The sequence below is a fragment of the Phallusia mammillata genome, chromosome 4 (assembly GCF_965637545.1).
Source record: "Phallusia mammillata chromosome 4, kaPhaMamm4.hap1.1, whole genome shotgun sequence".
Lineage (NCBI taxonomy): Eukaryota > Metazoa > Chordata > Ascidiacea > Phlebobranchia > Ascidiidae > Phallusia > Phallusia mammillata.
The window spans coordinates 11,489,541-11,506,019 of record NC_137255.1 but is presented as its reverse complement, the minus strand read 5'-3'; the positions used below and the strand labels follow the sequence as shown (position 1 = coordinate 11,506,019).

The 16,479-nt window shown below is 37.0% G+C and overlaps 1 protein-coding gene and 1 pseudogene across 2 annotated transcripts in view; both read right to left on the bottom strand.

Annotated features, from left to right (window-relative positions):
- The window catches only part of LOC145222978 (trypsin-1-like), a 4,088-nt gene extending 809 nt beyond the window's left edge, over positions 1-3,279 (bottom strand). The window contains exons 1-3 of the mRNA XM_080089252.1: positions 2,835-3,279; positions 2,611-2,765; positions 391-476 (exon numbers count right to left, since the gene is read on the bottom strand). Coding sequence (XP_079945378.1) covers positions 391-476; positions 2,611-2,765; positions 2,835-3,141 — 548 coding nt within the window. The 5' untranslated portion in view covers positions 3,142-3,279. The remainder of the gene's footprint in view (positions 1-390; positions 477-2,610; positions 2,766-2,834) is intronic.
- The window catches only part of LOC145223456 (integrin alpha-1-like), a 19,771-nt pseudogene extending 3,292 nt beyond the window's left edge, over positions 1-16,479 (bottom strand). Inside the window, exons 1-21 of the transcript XR_013859478.1 lie at positions 16,388-16,479; positions 16,102-16,229; positions 15,645-15,958; positions 15,433-15,538; positions 14,622-14,716; positions 14,435-14,558; positions 14,073-14,237; positions 13,861-13,995; positions 13,696-13,804; positions 13,224-13,411; positions 13,056-13,132; positions 12,913-12,990; positions 12,778-12,841; positions 11,353-11,498; positions 11,149-11,292; positions 10,631-10,733; positions 10,361-10,558; positions 10,080-10,289; positions 9,883-10,022; positions 9,300-9,421; positions 7,497-7,647 (exon numbers count right to left, since the gene is read on the bottom strand). The product of XR_013859478.1 is annotated as an integrin alpha-1-like (transcript). The remainder of the gene's footprint in view (positions 1-7,496; positions 7,648-9,299; positions 9,422-9,882; positions 10,023-10,079; positions 10,290-10,360; positions 10,559-10,630; positions 10,734-11,148; positions 11,293-11,352; positions 11,499-12,777; positions 12,842-12,912; positions 12,991-13,055; positions 13,133-13,223; positions 13,412-13,695; positions 13,805-13,860; positions 13,996-14,072; positions 14,238-14,434; positions 14,559-14,621; positions 14,717-15,432; positions 15,539-15,644; positions 15,959-16,101; positions 16,230-16,387) is intronic.

The following is a 16,479-nucleotide window of genomic DNA, read 5'->3' as shown; positions in this document are numbered from 1 at the left end:
ACAAAAAAAAACGATAGTTCAATATTTATCTATGACAACCTTGTTTAGTCAGTTATAGTACGTTAATCCAATAAGATTTGACATCTTAAAAAAATCTCATGCCGCTATTGTTTAGTCGTGTCAACCAGCGGCAAAATATGTGTGACAATAAAATGCAAAAAAAATTACAAATATACCTTTGTTAGTTATCACATTTGCAAATGTGTAATTTAAAACCGTAGAATAGACGTACATAATATAAAAACCTCTGTTTGTTGTCATTTTTTACATTCGTTACCGGAATCGAATAGTGATGCACAGCACATTCATTCGAGCCACAAAGGCAACTTGAGTAAAGGTGGCTTTTAATTTGGACTAACACTCTCCAAAAACACTCCAAAAAACGCTTACGGTTCAGCACAATGCGCGGCGAACAATATCCAATTCGATGCAACTATACTTCCACCGCAAGTGTGGCCATGAACCCAAAGGGAAACCTAAAAAACATACAAATTAAAGCAAACAAACGCAAATTTGCTTTAAGTGTTCAGCTGTTCGCAACAAACGAAACACACCTAATTATAGTACAGTTTCATTTTTTTACGATTAGTGAAGGTTCTTGCATCAGGGCATTCACTTAATCGCGCCACAAGTTCAGTCAGACAAATCTTAGAATGTGGCTGGGGCAACTTTTTTTTAAGTTTTCTCATGTAGCCTATATCAAATAAAGGCTGTGTGGTTCGCAAAGTCGGATTTTAAATTCTGTAGCCTTAATGGAAATCGTATAATTTAAACTTGTTTGGTACGCAAAGTGAAGACAACTTGTGTCATGCTATTTATATTTTACAATCGGTGAAAAAGGTTTCACACCTTATTTAGTATAAACCAGTGGTTCCCAAACTGTGGGCCATGGCCCAGTACTAGGCCACCAAGACATTTTCAATGGGCCACAGAGCCGTTTGAACAGATTCTATTGTTTTGTTATACTGTAGATCAGGGATCACCAACCTTTTGAAACCCGAGGGCTACCTTAAAGATAACCAAATGGCACGAGGGCTACCACTTCAAAATTTAAATATAAGCATGGAAACAAGCCATGTTTTGTGGGTAGCGTGTAATCATCGCAGTTTTGACGAAAGCAGGGTTAATTGTGAACCACTGTTTACATTAAAGTTTTTAGTTCTGTTATTGCTGACTTTGAAAATAATTGCACATAGTGACGCAACAACCAAAAAATGAGTCAAGACCACATCTAATTCTTACCAAAAATGGCGATTTCCGTGAGTAGTGTTTCTCAACTCTAAATCGCGATTGAAAAGTGGGTCGCTGGTTGATTTGGTTGTCGGTTAAGTAGTTTACTAAATATTTTGATAACTTCTTTAGCATCTTCCGAATGCAAAAAATATCATTTTAGGCTTATGACATTTGTGTCGCTTCAAAAAAGCACTATTGCCAAACTTGTTTTGGTGATCACACTTTGAAACTATTGTATCTGGCGCACGTTGGGCATCATTACATTGGCCCCTAGTATAACACAACTTTCAATTTTAAATGCTTTGTCGGCCACACAAAAACTAATGCAGGGCCGCATGTGGCCAGCGTGTTTAAGACCCCTGGTCTACAACATTTAAGCGTACCACTTTGTTTGCTAACTGGCATTTATTACCGCGCGTATGTTGTAACAGAAGAATGTCGTGAATGTTACATAATGCTTTGTTAGGTAGTAATGACCCATGGTAGATAAACGTGTTGCATTACTTTTAATCTACATAAGGCGCAGCATTTTGTGTAAACTAGAAGCGCAACTGGTTATTTCCAGAACCAGTCTCGCGGGCGACTGGAAAGGATCCAACGGGCGACCGGGTGCCCGCGGGCATAGGGTTGGTGACCCCTGCTGTAGATATGTTTGTGAAGAATTCCGAATCTTGTTGCCAAATTTCAGGAGCATGTATCTCATTAAAAATAAAGTGCTAGAAACTAGAGATGTACCGAATATTCGGTTTGCCAGATTTATTCGGCCGAATCGGTCATTTTGCAAAGATTCGGTTTCGGCCGAATAATTTGTTGCGATTCGGCTGAAACCGAATCTTTTACGAACATAAATTTAAAGCGTTAAACGTGTCTTTTCTGCTTAAGGTACCACGCAAATCTTTCAAAAGCCCAAACATAACGAAAATCGCGTCAATTTTCATCTTTTTCAACACATTATCGGTTTCCCACCGCTGTCAAAAAAATTAGCGGCTCATTGGCAGGTTGCCAATCATGTTTGAGGCAATTTTAAACCCCACAGAACTGAAATGAGGACGAAACACAACTATTCTGCACTAATTGCCTGGTAGATAAACATTTTTTCATGTCAAACGCGTAGCGTACGACTTCGCGTGACGTCATAAATGATTCGGTTGATTCGGCCGAATTTATTCGGCAAAACCGCCGAATATTCGGTTTCGGCCGAATCGAAATTTCGCCGATTCGGTACATCACTACTAGAAACCATTTCGCCTGTTTTTGAGTTATTTTTTTTGTTTGTGCCCAAATTTACAGCACGCGGTGGGCCACGAATCGCTATAGGGCCACAGACCAAAAAACTTTGGGAACCACTGGTATAAACGAAAACAAAATAACAGTTACCTGCCAAGGATGATGACGCATTTCTGCTTCCTGTCCACCAACAATCGCCTCCGGAATGGGCAGCTCAAAAAACTCTGTACTTCGCTTTAGTCGCCGGTTGTAGGGGTTGTCCACACCATGGCCCAGTTTTCCACAAAGGGTATGATTGAACCAAACTAACATAAAAATATATTGTCAATCTGTATTAAAAGGTTCTTGTTGTGTACTGTAAAGCAATTTCCTACCATTGTTGTTCGGTGTTGTTGCTTCGTCGCCTTCACCCCCACTTTGTACGTTAAACGAATTTACTAGCTCACGTGGAGTCGTTGCTACGTTTTGCGAATTTCCATTGCCATTTCGATCCGATTTGATAAAATAGTACACTCCATATCCGATTCCCGTACCAATTGCACAAGCCACAACGAGGCTTATAACTATGATAAGAATTGAAGAACGAGAATCACAAAGGCCTGGCTTCTGTGCTGGCTGGTTGCTGGTTTTAGTACGTCTTGCACGCCTATTTAAAGTATGCTTCTGTTTGTTTGGCTTCATTTGTGCTCTCTGTTCAATCTTAGCAATTGTCTGGTTGCTGTTCGACAAACGGGCTTATTTCTAACCTCTCGCAGCTGTTCCAATTGCACTAACAACAAGGTTTCTTCATCTCAGGTAGCGTAATCAGTAAAATGCCTGCAGTACGCAAGTCACGCGCAATCAATCACTTATGTGTCAGTTAAAATAACAAAGATACAAGAGGAGCAAAGAAACAACTGCTCCTCTACACGCTTCCTTCCATCGAACTTCCTGTAAAGCTTTTCACTGACAGCGCATGTCTTTCGTCATCACAACTTACTGTTCCATGCATGCAGTTATTCACACGACTCTATCAGCAAACCCCGATAATTTTTCAGCAAATCCCGACAAAACAATTTTCACAATTTGATTACAAAACTTTTGTGCTGCTAAGAATATATTGACTTGATTAGTTCTTTATTTCGACTGACTAAAACATTCAGGACAAAATCGATGCCGCCGTCGCCTGGAAAGTGCGATAGTATCCACTGTTTATTGGTTTCTAACTTGTGCTAACATCACATGAACTTCTAGATTTTTTAAAGCAAAAACATTTGTACTAATTGGGTTTTTATCACTATTTTTTAGATAAAAACGACCTCGGTATAAAAGCAGTTATTGCAAACCCATTCTTAACCTTGCTGCTATGACAAAGTGCAAAAAGCAAGATCTACTCTAAAATGTCTGATCATTGCAATATGACGTCACAATACGTATTTAAATTGATGTAAGTATTATTTTTACAATTTAGAAAAGTAGTTCTCAACGGGGACGTTTGCTATCACTAAGGGGGCGCTGGGGAAAGATAGAGCAGGTAACACGAAACAAAACGACAAAGTCATTTTTGTCATACATATCTCTGTAGCGATCAGTTATTTGACTAAGTGTTGACTGCATAGGGTGCTTTGTTTGCAACGTGGTTTTGATGATGCTTTCACAATGTATTTTGTGTAAATCACAATGCGTTATTTGTCGGTCAAAATTTGTAGGTAGTATTTGAGTTGTGATTGGCCTAACCGAGCCAGAACCCGAGCACTATGCGATGCTCGGTGCTCGGTTGCAGTGACTAAGCGTAAAGAGCTGAATTTTTTATTTAGCGGCTAAAGAGGGGTTGGGTTGGGAAATAAGTTTTTACATTAGTAACTAAATTTTGGGGTTATAGTTTTATTGAATTTCAAATGATAATACCTTACCCCGACCCTAATAGCCCTAACCGCAAGCATTTTTGGAGATAATGTTTTAAATGTAAAAAAGTGCTCTTTGCGCCAAAATTAGGCACTGTTTGGTGACCCATGAAGTATGGTGTTAGTAGCTCCACCCACCATAAACGCCAATGCTCAGCTGCGCCAATTCCCGAACCTGGCTTACCGTATTTACTCGATTGTAAGCCGCCCTCGTTTATAAGCCGCCCTCGATTGTATGCCGCATGTTGAGGTGTTAAAAAAATAATGTAAGCCGCCCTTGATTGTAAGCCGCACGCTGGAATTTTAGATACGATTGTTTCTTAATACATCTTTCTGTTGTTATATGGTATAACCAGAGATTACTAAGCAGAGACTGCACACTGCGATTTTTATTAAGATCGGTTCCGCTTGAACGCGACCAGTAAGATTGCGGCGTTTACAATGGAAAAGGATAGGAAAAAGTTGTCGTCTGTTTTTTCGTGTTTACGTGAAGCGTAGGCTTTTGAATTAATTTTTATTGATTGGCACATCAACTTGACTACTTCTGAAAACATATTAAAGAAAGAAACGTTCCGCAGGCGAAAAAAAACGGCATAGGTGGCGATTGAATGTATGAAATTTGCTACCAATTTTTCGGATGTGCATGTATGACGAAAAATGAATCATTGCCAACATCTAGAGATTAAATTTGCGAAAAGAGATGTAATACGAATTGCTGGCAGTTACAAATGTTCTTAAAAGAATGTAACTAAATTTTAAAATCTGTCATGTATAAATAAAGACCATGCTATGCCCAACACATTTAAAATGCAATAAATTTTATCATCTTGCCTTTGGTTCTGGTACTTGTGTTTTTTTAAATATCAATTCAAGCAGCTAAGACTAACCAACCTCATAGGTGTTGATTCCAGACACATTATTTTGATGAATATCAGGATGAAACTGGAAACAGCATATGTTCTCAAAAGGAATGGCACTAAATTTTAAAATCAGTCATCATCAAATAAAGACCATGTCAGGCCTTACACATTTAAAATGCAATCAATTTAACCATTTCGCTTTTTGTTCTGGTAGTTGTGTTGTTTTTTAATCAATTTAACATTTTTACACAAAAGTGATTTTAGAAGTTATTTTTGCAGCTTAAACTATCCAATCTCATAGGTGTTGATCCCAGATATATTAGTTTGATGATCAGGATGAAGCTGGAAACAGTATCATGCATTATTTTAATCGATATTGCCATTAGTTTTAATATATAATTTTTGAGGCATTTGACAAGTTTTATGGTATTGCATTTAAAATACAATTGAGGCTGGACTGTTTTCAAAACTGCCTACTTTTTTATGTGTTTTTTTGTTTATTCCATCATTAAAGCAAACTTTTTTGAATTTTTGTACATTGTTCAGTCATATATTTCATCTATTGTTTATCTTTGAGTTGTGACATTTTCATTTGCATGAGTCAAAGGCATTTTTAATTGTGTCCAGTCCATGTGGTAAAATTGGCAAAGCAACCACTCCATCTGCATGTAATTTTATTTTCTCTACCAGCTAAAATCTTCCTCTGAAAAGTTTTACCACAGCCCTTTCATTTCAACAACATTAAGACAAATAAATTGTTTGGGAGTAGTGCATTTCAGTCAATACATTCTTAGTATAGGAAAGAGCTGTCGACAAAAACCTGCAGCACAACTTAAAACTAACCTATAGCCAATTTTGACCAAACACATGTGGTCATATCAGAAATCACGCTTTCTACCACTACCTTGAGCCTGTATTTCCATGGGCCGGATGGGTGTTTTACCTTTATATCTTTTAAAACGTATTCTAGTTTGTTTACCAACCATTAATATCCGATTTAAAAGCCTACGCTTCACGTAAACACGAAAAAACAGACGACAACACCACTTTTCCCTATCCTTTTCCATTGTAAATGCCGAAATCTTAGTGGTCGCGTTCAAGCGGAACCGATCTTAATACTTGCAGAGAACATTTTTATTTTTAAAACACAAGTGAAGTTTAATAAGTATCAGATTAAAATACCTAAAAATCAGAATAATTAATTCAAACTTATATACAAAATTTTAGTTCGATCCGTTGCGTATCGGCAAAGATATCGCCCCATTTATGTCGTCGCTAAGTGGGCAGTGTGCAGTCTCTGTTTAGTAGTCTCTGGTATAACTATTTGCCCATATCCGTTAGTTACGTTAATAACTGTACCCAACAGAACGTATATCGACGTATAATCTGTACATGCATACATGTTTTCAACCCCAAATAATTGAAAATGTTGGAGTGTAGAAATAATTTCAGTATAAAATTAAAATGTAAGCCGCCCTCGATTGTAAGCCGCACAAACGGCAGCTAAAAAAACAATATAAGCCGCGGCTTACAATCGAGTAAATACGGTATGTGAGTTCTTACGTTAGTAATTCTACCGAGCGTTAGACAAGGACTACAAAATCGTACTATGAATTGATTGCTTGCTTATTACACAATAATGTAACTGGCAAGTTACAAACGGGTTTGTTGACATCACAATTCAACGTGTGATTTATTCACTGCTGACGTACCAAAGTTAGGTCCCCAAGAATAAAAGTGACTGTTTTAAAATTGACGAATTGTGGGCACACGCGTACTCTATCTAAGGTGTTTTCAATTAGTTGCTGTTTATTTCACTTAGCGTCGGCTTGTCTCACATGCTATGCAGAAGGGACCTCTACAGCTTAAACTCCACCCATGGGGGCTAGAAAAGGGGCCTAAATATAAGCAAAAAAACACCGTATAGGCTAAATGAGAACGGTCTGTGACCGTCACAATACACCGTTCTCGTCCGAGCACCAAGCGTTAGCGTAAGATGCTCGGTGCTCGACAAAACAGAACATTGGCAGTTTTGGCCATCACTGGTACCAAGTTGAAAGCAATGAGCACTGTCTGCAGTGGTATCATGTTAATTAACCATTACCTTTTTATTTTAAGTGCTAAAATATAAATTAAATATTCTGCTCTCAATTATCGCATTTATATAGTACTTGAAATAAAATCGTTTTGATTTTTAAAAGTTTTGAGGAGGGCGTTTATAAACTATGACTATGTAGACCTAAAGGGGCGGTAGAGGAAAAAAGGTTGATTTAGAAGGTAAATTTCTACTGACCTTGTTCGATATTGAGTCAAAATGAAAATAATTTGAGTACTGCATGTTCAAAGAAAGATCATGGGCATCTTCCGGGCCAGTGTTTTTAATTATCAGTTTGATGCCAAACGAATCTTCTTTTCCCACGATAATTTCTTTTATCTTCGTCTTTCTGAAGTTAAAGTTTATTGAAGTTAAAGATTTAAATTTTCAATCGATGTTTACTCAGAAGGCGTGCACTGAGAGAAAATGGTTTATGCAGTATAATGCAGAGTTGCAAGCGGGCCCGAAATCTGAGTCCGAACCCGGCCCGAAGTCCGGCCCGAACCCGAAACGTTTTTGAGAAGCCCGTTTAGTCCGAAATTTTGATTGACAGGCCACGAAAGCCTTGCAACAAAGGATAAGAAAGAGAAAAGAGGAAGACAACAAACACAATGAACAATAGTAGACAATGGGGTAAACAATACGTTTTAGAGTAGGGTGGGCATTAGGCCAAATCCAGAAACGTATTGTTATACTTAGCTGAGTGATTTTACTTGAAAAAATGGCGGACACGGAACGTAAAGTCAGGCCCGTTTTCTTACAAATACCTTAGCCCTAACCCGGCCTGACTTGCAACTCTGGTATAATGACAGTTTTTTGTTAGAACGACAGCACCGAGCATATATTTTGCTGCCAACGTGTAAACAAAGCAGGCTCTGGTACGTTATTGTGCTCCCTGCCTCCCTCTATGAAATTTTGCATGCAGGCGATGCTTTCGCCAAATGAAATTGTTTATATTTACGTTTTTAGGTCAATAAAGATTGCTTCCAAATCAACATCTGCATGACATTGAGCCATATTTTTGCAGTGGGTGCTAAAGGGGAGCAATTTCTCAACGTTTAATGACAAATACCTGCAAAGTATGATGATTTTGATTGTAAGAAGGCCTATATATGTTATTTGCAGAGAAACCTGCAGCAGATTACATTTTCATCATCCAACAAATCAAAGATTTTATAGCCTATGATTTTTGACCCATGAAACAAATTAAGACTCTTACTTATCAAGCATGGGGCTGAGTCGACCTTCCATTGGTTGATAAATAGTGTTGTTGTTTTTTGTTCCGTTTCTGACAACATCAAATGTTAAAGACCCAGTGTCATTACGTTTGTGCCAACTTTCAACCTTATGCTTCAAATCATAGTGGAGTGATAATTTAATCGGTGTCATCAAGTTTCGTGCTCTTTTCTACCCACAAACAATAAAAGTACACGCGTTAACAAGTTTGAGTTCAAATTTAGCGGGACTGATATAAAATAAATGTACCGATACGTGCATCAGTAAGCCTGTTCACATGAGCAGGTAAATTTCAAAATTTACCCTAAAATTTACTCCGATTTCTGACGTCACATGCAGGGTAAATTTTTACTCCAAAATGCCCTCTGTTCACATGGAGAAAAAATTACCCTGATTTTAATGTAATAAAACATATTCTCGGGGATCAAATTAGCGTCGGTTAGGTGTAACGGCTTCCTGGAGAGCGCTCTTTTTTATGTACGCATTTTGGAACATGTATTAAATTTTCAGCCTATTGTCCATTGTCTGAGCATTTAAACTTTTATAAAACAAAACAACACGACCTTGTTACGTCATATAATGCAAAATCAATTGCGTTTATCAGCAGTCAACAAGTTTTTAATGATCGTTGCTGTTTGCATGTTGTTAAGGTTTCTACCAACAAATTTTTAAAACACATTGCGCGTGTGAAGCCACAGACGTTGTGAGAAGAGCATCCGGTAAAATTTACCCGGTGTGTTTTTGAAATTTACCCACCAAATTTACAGTAATTTACTCCATTTGCCTTTTTTCTTTTTCTCTTTTCCGTCAAAACGGGGTAAATTTTCGTTATTTACCCGGGTAAATTTGCGCATGTGAACAGGCTTAGTAATTAGAAATTTTGTCTCCTTAAGGTAATAAAATTAGCACATATTTGTCTGAACTTATAACACAATAGTTTGTTTGTTTTTTCGACACCGCCGTCAGATACTAAATTTACGAGTACAAATCGCTTTTGCGTTTGTCCACTATAAATAAACATTGTAAAAATTAATGCATGTCTTCCCTTCGGACAAAAAATGACTCCGGATGAAAAAAAACTGCATTGTCTGGCTTAATGTGTTTGCTGGTTTTATCTCAAAATTAACCATATCTGGTAGATTAAAACGTGGAAAAATAAACCATAAACTATTTTATGATTAGCTACAATAAAGACAAAACCACTGAGCTACAGATCAGTCTAAAGAAGTTAACCTGCCTGTGAAAGGCAGTTTTAATATTAACTTCTTCCGTGTTGCTTAATGCATAAAGTGCTAATGTAAAAAGGTGCCACAAACTTTGCTAGCAATTTTTTTGGTATTTAACTTACCTTCAAACACACTACGTGGGGTCTAATTACTGTTGTTTTTTTCAAATTAAAGTTTAGACGCAAATCCGGTAAGTTGTTGGTATTAAATACGGCACGGCGTGCAGACATTGTAGTATCCAAAGATATTGTATATTCCAAATCTGAAAGATAAATCAGGTTACGTAAAAAAGCAAATTTTTATTAGTAATGATACTTACCAACATTGTCAAATAACAACTTTCCGTATTGAATAAAATGAACAAAGCAGGTGAAACAACCAAGATAAATCTTGCTTTGAGTGTAGGGAGACTTTGAAATATTGTTTTGGTCTATAGGTCCCCCGCAGTTTAATGACACATTAATGTATATCACTGGGCGAGACAACATCAATACCACAACGTCTGAACTAGACGCGCCAATAATTAAATCTGCACACAATGCACAGTAAAGTTAATTGATAAAAAGTTTTCTTGTTGTTGTTGAAAGACGCGTTTCTTACCGGGAAAACCATTACTGTCCAAATCCGTTTTGCCCGCGATTGAAACACCAAAGTTCTTTAGGGGTGGAAAGTTAAGTGAAGGCCGCAACCGATTCGGAGTAATCCTTTGACTTGAAATCGTATTGATGCCATTTCGACATCCTTGATAAATATAAACTATACCCGTTTCTGCCTCTGCCGGCGAAGACACAGCTACATCTAAAACAGCCAATCATACAAAAAGATGGAACATAAACTACTAATAACATAAATTTGTCAAACTTAAACTACCTGGAAAACCGTCAGCATTTAAATCTCCTACTGCAGCTATTACGGTTCCAAATCTGGAAAATGCAGCTGCATTTCCCTTCAAAGAAAACTTAGGATCGGCTGACTAAAAGAGATAATATTTATTGATTGAAACCTCCAATAGAATCTTTGCGAGATACTTTAAACAATGCATAACTTAACTTGGTGTTTATAAGGTTTGCTTTTGTTTGTGTGGCGGATTGCCGATAAAAAGCGATAACGGCAGAAAAAAGTTTTTTGATGTGCCATATTGGCAACAAAATAAATCACACCATCAAAAATTTGAACGCATTTTTTCACGTCGGTAAAATACTACAACGAAGACAAACATAAATAAAAAGCCCGATAAAAATAGCTCATACGCATCTTTTTACATCTTTTGACCTCCGACAAAATATCTCTCTAAACTAAAGCGTTACTTTAAATGTTTGTCTTGGCACTAAGTAGAAACAAGCAATAAAGTAAGTTAGTAGAACAGCATGGCCGTGTATTTTACCAACCATGTCTTTTCCTCCTAAAAATACGTAGACGCGACCTTCATCCGGGTGTTTTGCTGTGTGCAAGGGAGCGCCAATCAACAAATCGTCATAACCATCATCATTAATGTCTTCTGTAACCATGGCGGCACCAAAGTACTCTCCAAACTATATTTCACTAGGGGTTCAAGTTTGGTAGGTATAATAGAAAAAACCAATACCCCATACCTGCAAACCGCACATTTTGTGACGTCCCATTATTTTTCCTCCAGGGTAAGAAAATAGAAGAACGCAACCACTACCGTTGTAACGCGGGGCACTTGATGCAAAGAATTCTTGATTTCCAAAATATAGACCACTTGATACCGAATATCCTGAAAAAAATAGTTTATGTTAAATGGGAAGTAATCCTGACTATCAATTTTTACCGCTAAAATACAAATTTCACATAGATTCTAAAAATCATAAAAATCGAGGCTGTATATTATGTACGATTACCACACAATTCTGCCGCGGTTGAAAGTTTGTGAAACTTACCAGAGACAATTAGAACAAGAGCCCAGTAGGCAGTAGGATCAGACACAGCAATGGGTACACTATGTTGTAATTCGGATATTATTTAATATTTGCCAAGTTTATACGGACACGCGGGATTCTTTCTCGAATAATTAGGATATATTATAATACCCGACTGTCGCAACACCGCGATGGTGTATTCTACAAACCGTACATTTTTGTATCTATTTTAAACATCGTTAATTTGCCCCTTAAAAATTTTTGCGGCGACAAGAGGATAACTGCTGGTGTGAAACACAAAAGCAGCTACACTGCTACAGCATAAGCTGTTGACTAACAAATGATTTTATGTGGCAAAAAAGCATTTGTTTAAAATGGAAAAAGCATTTGTTTACCATTACCCAATTGGCCACGGGACGCGCTTGGCTAGCCTTCGCGGTCACAAATCCTAAAAATCTAAAACTGTCATCTACAAGAATTTCGTCTAAAATTGTTATCTACAGGAATTTCGTCCAAAACAGTTATCTACATGAATTAAATCTACACAAAAACAGAAAGAAAGGCATGTTAAAGGAATTTTACTCTTCTTTGACAACCAGTCGGAAATGTTTTAAGAAAATCCACTAAATATTTCATGCAAAAAATACAATCATCTTAGCTTCAGAAAATAGGAAAAAAACAGTGACAACACAATGTGACTTTCTTTTTATGGGCAAATTATTTATGTCAGTCAGTTATTTACTTTTACCTTGCACATCGCTTCGTTAGGGACGCCAGTTTTATTTTTTGGAAGAAGGGGGTTTTGTTAGAAGCAACAGCTCCAAAATAGCAAATGATCATTAGGCCTACGATATTACTTTCTATCGTACCAAAATAGCCCTCGTGTGATCTTGTATCAAAAACGCCGCGTATTTGCTCCAGCGTTGGAATCTCGAACTGAGAATAGGGATGTGCATCCATTGATTCGTGATGTAACTCAGAGTATAAACTAGAATCTGCAGTATCTAAAGAGCCGAAATTAAATCTCTGTTTATAGGTTTATCACACTTTCAGATTTCTTTTCAGTTGATTTTTTTAAGTTTAATTCGTATTACACTACTTAGTCACAGTATACTAATATTTGTTTGTGCAAAATACTCTCTATTCTGCAAGTACCATTATGATTTTGCAGAAAATCCCCCGAACCAGAAGATCCATCAACCTGCATTGAACCGAAGGGTTAAAACAATACAACAAAGGAAACTCATGACTTAGTTAGATGATCTGCGTTACCGTGGCTCTCTCACGTCGGTGTGTGACAACATTTCCTGTTTGGTCATAACACCCCGGAGACCCCATTATCAACTCGTGCTGTAAGCAAAAAGCGCATAAGCAATCTTCCTGGTCTGATTCCTTGCTATTTTCCGCAACGTTACCTTTGCATAGTGAACAGAAAAACCTATTTGGCATTGTTGTAGGTTTTGACTTGTTTCGTTTGGGTTGTTTGCGTGTCCTCCTGCATGTTAAAATTAGTTATGACATAAATTTGTGTGGCACAATTAATACATATGCGGTCTCAACAAATACAAAATGCTCATACTTACCTTCTAAATTTGTTTGGGAAACAGACTTTCGCAGCTTGTCCCGAACTTTTTCAAGTTCAGAAAAGCGTTTCACAGCAAAGAAGTTTTTTTCATTCCCTGCAATCGTGATCAACTCTTTTTCGTTGTATTTTCCCACACCAACTGCCAAAATCGTCACGCCTTTTTTTCGGGAAATGTTGGTTTCGCGTCTATAATTGTTAAAAAAATGTTTGACAAAAAACTGTCAATGCAAGAAAAGAGTAGCATGGCAGCCAAGCATATGAGAAGAGATACAGATTTGAAGATGACATTTACAACACGTTGTTTTGAACAAAATCTTTTGCATGTAGTTTTTTGTGTGCTTTTCTTTCAGCCATTATCTGTCCACGCGTTTACTTGACGCGTTAACACCGGCAATTTCATTAAACCACCATAACTGATGACAAAAAAAAAACGATTTACTGTTAGTGACAATTTTACAAGCAACGTTTACTTTAAAATTTTTTTGTTTTTCTTGGTTGTTGAACCATCCGTTAGCAAAATTATCATTTTTTGGGCATCTGGTCTTGCATTAGATCCAAACAACATTTGATTGGCGGTTCCTAAAGCGCTACCTGAATAAATAAAATATTGTCAAAACATTTAGCTTAACAACAACAAAAAATTATACCTGTGTATGTTTGTCCAGCTTCGTAGGGCAAATTTCTTAAACTCGCCAGCATACTATGCATTTTGATTTTTCCATTATTTTTAAAATCTAAGAACCCGAGATTCACAACTTTTCGAATTTTTTCTTTAAAAGAAGTATACGTTGTTCCATTAATAAAAAACAACAGTTAAATAGTAGGACGTAATAGTTAAATAGTTTACGTTCATCACTGTACACTACGATCCCAACATCCTGTTCTGGAGATCCAAAGGTGAACCCGCGAACAATATTTCGTAGCCAGCGTTTAACTTTTTGAAAATTGCACTGATTAACACTTCCGGATTGATCAACTATCAGAACAATGTCAATTTTGCCCCGGATACATTCTGCAATAATACCAAACAAATCGGTTAGTGCATCGCGTTGATTACCGTGGTTTATCAATCTAGCGTGGATTTATGCGCCGTCAGCTAAAACACCGCCAAATTCTGTTACTCTGCCTTTCTCCAAATTTAAAAAATATATTAATGTTTATTTTAAATGCAGGACGTAAAACAGATTTCTTGTGTATAGTTTTATTTACCTTGTGAAATCGGCTGCATTCTTTGTATGCTCGATACACGTGCATTATTCGTATCAATTTCGTAGCAAACACCATTTGCTTCTTTGGCATAGCCACAGTTATGTTGCCATAACGGGCCACATGTCTAAATTAACATGAATTTACAAGTACGGTCATTATCGTATTTTATTGCTGTGGCAATTATTACCGCTACTGAGGCATTTGTTCTGCTTGTTTGCTGCAGCTTCAAAGTAAGACCGAGCGACTCTTCCGCATCAATTTCGTCTTCGCCGTCTTTCTCTTCTACCGCAACATACGTAAACAAAAGATTTCTTAGTTCTAAATTGTTTTTTAATGTTTTCAAAAATACCTTACATTTTATGATGTAATATTACTTCAAATCACTATTAAACAGTGGTCAAAAAATGATACTTTAGTAATCGCCAAAAATGTGTTTTAAACTATGTGTCAACATAATAAAGTTACTATAATTTAAACTGTTGTTAATGATGTCACGCTGCTATATTCAGTTTACCCAAAAAAGTTGTAGTTAGGTTTAAACAGGCAAAGGGTTTTTTACCTTTAATCGGCGTACTTTGTTTTCAACAAACCTTAACGAATCCATAAGACCAATAAACTTCATAGAACAGTAGTCATGCAACATTAATTTTGGTTTAGCAGCCTACATTGTGGCCAAAATGCAGTATGCACAACCGCAAGGGTTTTTTACTACAATTTAGAAAAAATCATTGCAATTAGGGTACTTTTACCGAAAAACCACAGTTATAACACAAACGAAATTGTAACAAACTTTTATAAATATTTGCATAATTGATGCTTAATCCATAGGTATAAGAAGGACGAAATGTAAGTCAATGGGCATACGAAATTAAACGTGCTTTTTTTCTCATTACTTTTCACACATGTTTCAAAAAGTAAGCAAACTATATTTCATCAAGATAAAACGTTTTCTCTGCGGCACGAGCGAGTATCATAAGTCCGACAAGTTTCAATCTTACCTCCGCAAGGAAGATGAGACACGTTGATGTCAGACAAAACTATATCAGCAATGCCAGGGTAGGGGTATTTGGGCTGATTGTTGAAAACCGTAGCCTCAAAGTATATCTGTGGGTGTCAAATTTTTTCCAAAAAGTAGGCACAAATTACTGGATTCCCATTGTTTACATTAATTGTTTGAGTAGGCTATCCAAAGCAGCTTACTTCGGCTTACCTTGAAAGAGCCGTCGATTGGTGATGTAATGTTGATTTCTGTGTGATTCCAGTAACCACTTGCATTATGTATAGTTCCATCAAAGAGAAAGACATGATTTCTAGTTTTACCACGCAAAGAATTGGGAAATTCCAAAGTAACATTTAATGTGCGTTCGCATCTTTTACAGGCAGAATATGCATGGAAGCAAAAGCGAAGGCATTGGGTTTGTCCCTTTTGGGCAAAAATGGATGGCGACACCAGAATGTACTTTTTCTTGTTTGGTTCAGCATCTCCCAATTTAAATACATCAGAGTCAGCATTTAGGTACTTGTCTAAAACATATTTGTCAAATTTGAAAAATATTCTACTAGAACTGCAATGGTGATGACATAATAAGATAATTCTTTCGGTCAGAAAAACTGTAACGCCATGTTGGAAAAGGTTAGTTATTAAAAGCACAAATACACCAACCTACCATTGACTGTGTACCCAGCTGGCCCGGAAATTCTTTCACAACTACCGAATTTCTTTTTTTTGTATATGCATTTTCTTCCATACGAAACTTTATTGTCACGTCTTCTTTTGTTCTTCCAGATGCCAGAGCTTAAAAAGTTTTAAATACCGTCATTCATGATTTATCCGTCATACACGGTTTATTGATTTTTGGAGGGCACAGTGATAAACAAAATTATATGTGAAAGGAGGTAGTTAGCTACAATCTCAACAAAAATTTGTTTGTTGGTTTAAAAAAGAATAATAACCTTAAAGTCTTCGTCCAAGTAAGGTTTGTTTGGGGACTATTTGTAAAGCCGCATAGGCCAGCTTTCTCCATGTCACAAGAATCCAACGCCAT